General features: G+C 51.2%; 1 protein-coding gene across 1 annotated transcript in view; it reads right to left on the bottom strand.

The window, feature by feature from the left end:
• Window positions 1-901: 901 nt before the first annotated feature.
• The window catches only part of Sdhb (succinate dehydrogenase complex, subunit B, iron sulfur (Ip)), a 19589-nt gene continuing 11792 nt past the window's right edge, over window positions 902-8698 (bottom strand). Inside the window, exons 4-8 of the mRNA XM_013035186.1 lie at window positions 7270-7406; window positions 6498-6611; window positions 3730-3831; window positions 2460-2582; window positions 902-1124 (exon numbers count right to left, since the gene is read on the bottom strand). Of these exons, the coding sequence (XP_012890640.1) occupies window positions 1047-1124; window positions 2460-2582; window positions 3730-3831; window positions 6498-6611; window positions 7270-7406 (554 nt within the window). The 3' untranslated portion in view covers window positions 902-1046. The remainder of the gene's footprint in view (window positions 1125-2459; window positions 2583-3729; window positions 3832-6497; window positions 6612-7269; window positions 7407-8698) is intronic.

Raw genomic sequence — 8698 nt, 5'->3', positions numbered from 1 at the left:
AGGCAGAAGGAGCTTCATTGTCATGGCTGCTGAAACTGCCTTTTGGGATTGGGAGACTGGGCTGTTATCTTGCTTTATGTGGTGCTGAGGAATCGAACCCAGAGCCTCATGCATGTGGTGCAATCACTCTACCACTGAGCCACCTTCTCAGCCGTGTTATCTCTTTTGACTACTTGGAAGATCAGATAGCTCAAGTTTCAGTTTGGTGACATGGGGGAACTCCAGTTTGGCTCTTAGCCTAGTCTGTTGGGGTCCCTGTTTAGAAGCCTGGTACAAACTAACAGCCTGTTATGATTATTCATGTCAGACACTTAAGCAGACCCAATGCAAGAAGGCAAACTTTACACATGCGGTTTCTTAATCTACACTGGAGTCCCACATGCCAGATGGGTAAAAATGAGAGCTGCTATGACATTACCTTTGAAGGGAGTTTTATATCTGCCACTCATTTGTAGTATGAAAGCTATCCAAGGAGGTGGGGGCTTGGGGAGTCTGGAAAGGCTTCCACCTTTTACCTCCCACCTGGCATCTGAGCATGGGAGCACACAGCATGGGGGGAGCCAGTGTTGCAGTGCTGAGTTCCTTGAGTCACCTGTGGAAGCGAGCAGGTCATGGCCGGCCTGGTCACTGCACACCTTCCCAACACAGGAGACACCAGGACTTGGATTTACACATACAAATCCTGACCCTGCAGAAAGTGGACGCCACTGCACTTCTGGCTGACGTGCTGAGTGTTCTGACTCCACGTAGGAGCTGTCCCACAGAACCCCACCTTACACATGGGAGAATGGACCCTGTCTCTGTGTGTCTCCTAAGCCCTCCCTTCTCCCTGCTTCTTCCCAGGACAAGGACCCCAGGCACGTCCCAGGGTCCCCGTACTCAGAAAGGCACAGGCGCACTCTTCTGTTAATAAAGTATAGTAACATTTATTTCTTAACATTTTTGTCACACTGGCTGCATTCATGGAAAATCAAATCCTCTGGAGGAATTCAAGTTAGATGCAAATTACATTCAGCTTTGAGCTGGTCACCTGCCGTGGTCAGGAGCTAAGCAGTAGCTTTCTTCTCCTTATAGATGGCCATCATTTTCTTGATTTCTGCAATTGCTTTCCCTGGATTCAGCCCCTACAGAGGAAAGAGGAGTGTCAGTGGGAAGGGTACAGTATAGAGGGCAATGGTGAAGTTGTTGGCTGGGGTGAATGAATCCGTATTCAAGTATTCTGAATCAAGTCCTTCCAGCAATGCGCCAGGGCTAGAGCTCCTTGTCTACCTGGGCATATTAAAAAATGGCAGCTCTGGCAGAAGCCCCACTATACTCAATTCCTTCCAGGTGGCTCACCCTCGTAGACAAACAGGGCAGGGCAGAGTGTATTCTGACTGCCCACACAGCCTGGTAATGCTTCCCTTAGGAACCCAGGCCAGTGTCAACACCGGCCCAGGCGGGCATATTGAAGCTCTCCACAGCAGGTGGAAGAGACCTGGTCGCCCTTTGTAAATACCACACCGAGTCCCAGAGGCCAGTCTGAGGGCTGTGGCTGCAGTCTGTCCTGAAGCATGACATGCTTGCGGGAGGCTTGATAATGACCCAGAGATCGCCAGCCTTGGGGAAGTCAGTGGAAGACAGGGTAGTTAGCGTGGCAAAATTAGACAGGGCCCATCTGAGGGAGCAAAGGGGCCCTCATCCTAGGAGGGAACTCTACTGACATGAAGTGCTATGCACAAGAAAAGGAAGAAGGAAAGATCTCGAGAGGAGGTGAGAGGACGCATGTGCAGCGATGTGACACGGGAGGCAGGCTGGCCAGGCAGAGCTGCATGGAGTGGGCACAGGCACCCTGGATCCCAGTGTGCTTCTCTGGGAAGTACCAGACGAGGAGCTGGGAACACAGAGGATTCCGGGAAGAAATAAGGAATCTGATAAGCACCTCGGCTCTATCGTTCACTCACTAGCTCCCCAGCTCTCCATCTGTGTGACTAGAAACGGCTCTGCTCAGGGCCTCCACCCAAAAGGCAGCTGTGCTTGGAAGTACATGGCTCTTCTTCCCCAAGGGCCAGGGCTGACCAGGGTTGGCACCTGATAGACGCAGCCAGTCCGTGACCAGCTACCCCACTGTAATGGGCTACGGGCAGTTTCCTCAGGGTAGGGACGAGGGAGGTCCTGTAGAAGGTGGGGTTAGGGATATGGAGGGCGTGAGCTATAGGATGAAGGGGGTGGGTGAAGACCACGGTGGCTGGAGCTCCACAGAGATGGGCTGGCTATGGGAAGGGGACTGGGTTAGAGCTTACCGCAAGATGGAGCAGGAAGGGACTTAGCCCCCGCTGCCCACGAACTCAGACGTGTTCCTCTGAGAGGGGCTGGTGGAGCCCCCAGAGGTACACTGGTCCAGTCCCCTTTCATTTCAAATCACCAACTGGCTTGGGGGAGCGAGGCTACTCCTGGCAGAGGGCCACGGGCCCCAGTACCTTGGGACAGGTCAGTGTGCAGTTCATGATTGTGTGGCACCGGTACAGAGAGAAGGGGTCCTGCAGCTTGGCCAGACGCTCCTCGGTGAAGTCGTCTCTGGAGTCGATCATCCAGCGGTAGGCCTGGAAGGAAGGGCTGGGTCAGCCAGGCTGTTCCGAGCAGAGCCAGGCTGAAGCAGTGCTGGGGCTCATGAAGGGCTCTGTGAGTGCAGAGGGGGGCGATCCTCTCGCTAACCTGAGTTCCTGCTGGCCTTTTATGACTGCTTGATGCAATCCCTGCGAGGCTTGGGCCCACACTGTGCTTGTGCCTCAGCACTTAATTACTACTGTTGGGGCGTCATCTAGTCCTTTCATCCTGCCCAGCTTGTAACGTGTGGCAGGGCTGGGTTATGTGCTCCTCTGTCTCAAGCCCCTGCCGTGCTGGACTCACTGCTGCCCAGCAAACTAATGCTATTGCTGGCCCTGATCGCACTCATTGATCTTTTTTTTTTGTTGTTGTTGCAGTGCTGGGGTTGAAACTCAGTGCCTTTACTTGCTAGGCAGGGGATCTACCCCTTGGGCCACATCTCCAGCCCTTGACCTTTCAACTCTCAGGGACCAGCACGCTAAGCACGGCCTGGCTACACAGTTCACAGTTCCCCACACTGTAGAGTACAGTGACCATGAGTACACCTGACTCTCTGTCCAGCTTCCCACACTGCGGTCACATAGCTTTGTGACTTCCTTTCTGTGGGGAAATGAGAAATGTGAAGTTGTCTTTTGAGATGCTAAAAAAAAAAAAAAACATTGACCACAAATCTGAAAAGAAAGAGCTTTCTGGGAATAAAGTGATTTTCTATGCAGTGATTTGTACACAGGATGACGGTGACAGGCCTATTTTCTCTTTAGGCAACCTGTAGACCCTGACTCTCCTGTCTTAGAGCTGAGCAGCTGCCCCTCGTTCACGAGCCTTCCGAGTAGGAGATGGGAGCTTGCTGACCCGATGCAGGTAAGTGAATGGGTACAGAGAGGAGCCCAGGAACACAGTGCATGTCTAGGCAGGGTTTCCTAAAAAGCATGCCTGCCCATGGGGTAAGCCTCAATGCACAGCTACAAAGACACATTGAGATGAAGCTCCAGATGTACCAAGAGCTGAGTGAACCAATGCAGCCAGCCATCGTGCCTGCACCCAATGTGGGTGGAGGACCCCAGATGGCTGGCCTGTGGTCCCCTCTGGGACACCCAGCTACTGGACTCACAATTTCTTGTGAGGTAGTCAGGGGCGCCTCACCTGCATGAGGACTGCGGGCCCCAAGTACTTGTCCCCATTCCACCAGTAGCTGGGGCAGCTGGTGCTACAGCAGGCACAGAGGATGCACTCGTACAGCCCGTCCTGTGGGGAGAGAAGGGGTCAGAGCCTGGGCTGGTGAGCAACAAAGGGCCGGCCGGCCTGCCTGCCTGCCTATGAGTATTCCTGGCAGAGTCCTAGAGAAGGTTTGCAGATGTGTAATTAAATCTAAGACCTTGCTGGATTGGAGCTCAGCAGTCCTACAGTCCCTGGAAAATGTGTTCATACTTAACAAACAATGCACCTTGCTTACCTAGACAAGGAAATCAACAGGACACAAAACAGCATACTGCAGAGGCCTGAGATGGCCATCCACCCCAGTGTGGGCAGAGGCCACGGGCTTCCAGGGGGAATGCCACTCCTGCTTCCCTCACTGGGCCTTTCTTGCTGGCACAGCACTCCCAGGAAGTGAGCACTCCCCAGCAAGCTCCTGCCCACAGGTAAGGAACCAGGTTCAAGCCCCTGCCCAGGGTGAGCACGGAGTTGGTATGTGACCCCAGGTGAGGAACCCAGGTTCAAGCCCTTGCCCAGGGTGAGCACAGGGCTTGGATGTGACCCGTGGCCTCCCGCTTCTCTTATACCTGCTGCACAGGCTCCATCTGTCCAGCCAGTCCTGTAACAAGCAGGGCTTTCTGACTTTGTAACAACAGAAATGGATGAAAAACAACAAAACAGAAGGGCACACAGGTGTCTAAGGGGACAGAGGGTAAGAGATAAGATCCCTAAGGCTGAGACCCAGGCCTACACTCCACTCAGATGGCCAGTGGGAGGGCCAGGCTTTCGACAGCTGGCAACCTCCCACCATTTTGGAACATGTGGGGTCAAAGGACCAGAGCCACACAAGGAGCACCTCTTTCTGCCCATTTATACAAAAGTCTGCAAAAGGAAATCAGAATTCTGGGGCAGAATCCTAAGGATAAAGATGCTCATCTAGCTTTACTGATAATGAAGAATTGGAAACAATTTCACTGTTCAGGAACAGTGCAATGTTTAATAATGCCTGTGCATATTACTGAAGCTCAAGGCAGACCTGGTAGCTCAGCATAGCACATACCCAGAATGTGGGAGACCTGGGTTTCAGCCAGAAATGAAAACTGAAAACAAAACGAAACACAACTAAAAAAGAAAAACACTAATATGAATGTTTCTTCCTTTTTTTTTTTTGTCGGTTGTGGAGCTTGAACTCTGGGCCTGGGTGCTGTCCCTCAGCAATTCAGCTCAAGGCCAGTGCGCTACCACTTGAGCCACAGTGCCACTTCCAGTTTTTCTGGTGGTTTATCGGAGATAAGAGTTTCACAGCTTTGCCGGGCGCTGGTGGCTCACGACTGTAATCCTAGCTACTCAGGAGGCTGAGATCTGAGGATCACGGTTCAAAGCCAACCCGGGCAGGAGAGACGGTGAGACTCCTATCTCCAATAAAGCACCAGAAAACCGGAAGTGGCGCTGTAGCTCAAGTGGTAGAGCGCTCGCCTTGAGCTGAAGAGCTGAGGGACAGTGCCCAGGCCCAGACCGACCGAAAAAAAAAAAAAAAAAAGAGTTTCACAGCTTTTTCTGCCCAGGCTGGCTTTGAACCATGATCCTCAGATCTCAGCCTCCTAAGGAGCTAGGATTACAGATGTGAGCCACTGGCGCCCAACACGAATGTTACTTTGGTGGTGGAATTATCGATAGGAATCAGTTCTCTGAGGGCTGAGGGTGTAGCTTAGTGGTAGAGCATTGCCTACAATGACCAAGGCCTGGTTTTCATGTCCACCACCACAAAAAACAAAACAAAAAAAACCTTCCTGTGTTTTTCAATTATTTGTTAAGTTTAGCATATTAATTTAAGGAATCAAGAAATGCTACACAAATGCTGGTGTCTGTGTGGTGCTGGGCTGGCACTTGGTACGAGCATGCTAAGCAGGTGCCCTACCACTGAACTCTATTCCCAGTCCATGTTTATCAAAGGAGTAAACTTCTACTATTTAGGAAACATGTTTGGCAGTTGATTTTCTAACTGTACCACTTTAAGGGGTGAAGAATGTGAGTTGACTAGGTAAGCTAGGAGCGGTTCCAAGATGGCCCCAGACTGACAGGGCTTTCTGGGAACTAGAAACTGCAGCAGGAGGAGCTGCATGTGCACCGTGTGACACAGAGTAGCAAGGTGATCATTGGACCCCAACCGTCTCCATGACGACAGACCAGGCCCTCTAGCGCTCTCCAAAACAGTTTATATTTTTAAAGAGGCTGAATATTCCTCCAGTCCTAGAAGGCACAATTCATTAATCCACTCATACAACTCACATCAGGATGAAAGTTTAGAGGTCCTAAAGGGTGTCTGCCCTTTAGGACCTTGGAGTTTTGTCTGCTCTGCGGCATGGGAACAGTTCCCCGAGGCCAGCTTAGAGTGTGTGGCTAACGGGAGGCAGTACCAGCCTTGGCACCCACAACCACACAGCTGGGGCTCCACCTGCAATGTGCAGGGAGGAGCCAATCAGAGAAGACTTCTCAGAGGAGGTAAAGTAGCATAGGAGAAGTCTCTACTTGACATATGGAATCAGACTGGGCCAGTCGCACCAGTCACTAAGTGTGGCATTAGGAAGAACAGGGCTCTGGGCAAGTTCTGCCTGTCTCAAAGTTTGTGTTAGAATACACTAAATGGTCTGCATGCATACTGCCCCCCACCTTCCCAGCAACCTCCCCTCACGCCAGGGCTAAGGACGATTGCTGACCAGCTTCTCCCGGTCTTCTATGGACTGCAGATACTGCTGGCCTTCCTGGGATGTGTCCTTCTTCTTCAAATAGGGATCGATGGACTTGTACTGTGCGTAGAAGTTGTTCATATCCTATGTGAGGAGGAGGAGGAAGAGGAGGAAGGTCAGCTTTGCCAGCTTCTGCTCACTGTTTTGTGGTCCCTGCCTACTCTACTGCCCACTAACACACACATGCCACACTCAGGAGCCCTTGCTTCCGGGCAGGGACGTATGGAAAACTAGAAGTGGGGAGGAGTCCAGGCCAAGTTGAGGCCGGTTAGAAAACCTCTCCCTCACCCAGCCGGTGCAGTCCAACCCTGCAGTCTCCTGCCCACCTCAAGAGCAGGTCAGGTAGGCAGCTGGAGGGAGGGGATGGGAACAAATCCCAGTCAGCACCGCTCTAAAGTTCCATTTTCTACTTCACCCTTCACTTCTGGGGTTGTTCTAAGTCAGAAGTGCCACACCCCATGACTCTTGACCAAACCTCACTGAATACACTGGATTTTTCTAGGCATTCATCTCCTGCCATTCAGAGTTGGATGTTTTCCTAATGCTCTTATTGTTGCTCTGTAGCCACACGGAGGGAGATAACCCCATTGAGCTGTTTTACCATCTGCTTCCAAGAGTAGCTGTAAACACCCTGAACCAGTTTGAAGAACTGACTGGACACGCAGAAGCATGTACGTGCACACACAGGCACGTACATACACACACAGCCCCTTCAACACCTGGAAGAGATGTGGAAACTCACAGGCACGAGATCCTTTATCACATACATATGTGGAAGAGGGTAGATTTTGGACACTTTGTTGATGTTGGAGTCGATCCTCCGGGTACATGCTAGAGTGTTGTTTCCATTGATGTTCATTGCACAAGAGCCACAGATTCCTGCGAGAGAAGCACCAGTGCCTTGTCCTCACCCATGCCAGGTCCGGTCCCCCTGCCAGCCTTCCTTCTAGGCCACTGGAGTTCTAACACAGCAGCAGGTATGACATGGAACATGCCTGTTGCCTTTTCCTCCTTCCTGCCTAGAATGCAGATCTAAGAGCTGGAGCTTCAAAAGCTGTTTTATGCCTATGAGGAACCCTGAGCTTAGAGGCTGCAGATTGAGTTGTATGTCAGCCTGTGGATTTCCTATACTAGTGCTACCTCCATGATACAGCCATGGGTTTCAAGAGAAGAGTCAGCCCTCCTTTTTTGTTTTTTTATTGCTAATAGGATTTAAACTCAGGGTCTTGAGTTTGCTAGGTAGTACTTGAGCCACATTCCCAGATCTGATTTTTTTTTTTAAGGCTAACGCTCTACCACTTGAGCCACAGCGCCACTTCCGGCTTTTTTCTTTTTGCTTATGTGGTGCTGAGGAATCGAACCCAGGGCTTCAGGCATGCAAGGCAAGCGCTCTACCACTGAGCCAACTTCCCAGCTCCCTGAACTCAAATTCTAGTAGATACAGTTCCCAGTGAACACATCTTGGTTGTGTCCAGATGGAGGTCAGCTCAGTCTACCAGGAGGGCTCTTACTCTATCTATTGTGTCCATACAGAGCAGTACCGTGGATGCCTCAGGCTCTGAACGACTCCTCCCTCCCAATATAATGACTGAACACTGCTGGGTGCTGGTGGCTCATGCCTGTAATCCTAGCTACTCAGGAGGCTAAGATCTGAGGATCACGGTTCAAAGCCAGCCCGGGCAAGGAAAGTCCCTGAGACTCTTATCTCCAATAAACCACCAGAAAACTGGAAGTGGCGCTGTGGCTCAAGCAGTAGAGTGCTCGCCTTGAGCTGAAGAGCTGAGGGATAGTGCCCAAGCCCAGAGTTCAAGCCCCACGACCAACCAAAGAAAAAAAAGACTCAACACTGACTTTCCAAGGAGAAGTATGAATTCATAGTTTTTTATTTTTATTTTTTGGTCAGTTGTAGGGCCTGAACTCTGGGCTTGGGCGCTATCCTTGAGCTCTTCAGCTCAAGGCTAGTGCTCTACCACTAGAACCACAGAACCACTTCCAGTTTTCTGGTGGTTAATTGGAGATAAGAGTCTCACGGACTTTCCTGCCTGGGCTGACTTTGAACAGTGACCCTCAGCTCTCAGCCTCCTGAGTAGCTAGGATTACAAGTGTGAGCCACCAGCACCCAGCTGAATTCATAGGAAGCTAAAGCTAAGCAAGTAAAAACCAGGCACCCA

Source organism: Dipodomys ordii, unplaced genomic scaffold (assembly GCF_000151885.1).
Source record: "Dipodomys ordii isolate 6190 unplaced genomic scaffold, Dord_2.0 Scaffold6, whole genome shotgun sequence".
In the NCBI taxonomy this organism is placed as follows: domain Eukaryota; kingdom Metazoa; phylum Chordata; class Mammalia; order Rodentia; family Heteromyidae; genus Dipodomys; species Dipodomys ordii.
The sequence above is the reverse complement of the archived record's forward strand: the minus strand, read 5'-3'. Positions and strand labels throughout refer to the sequence as shown.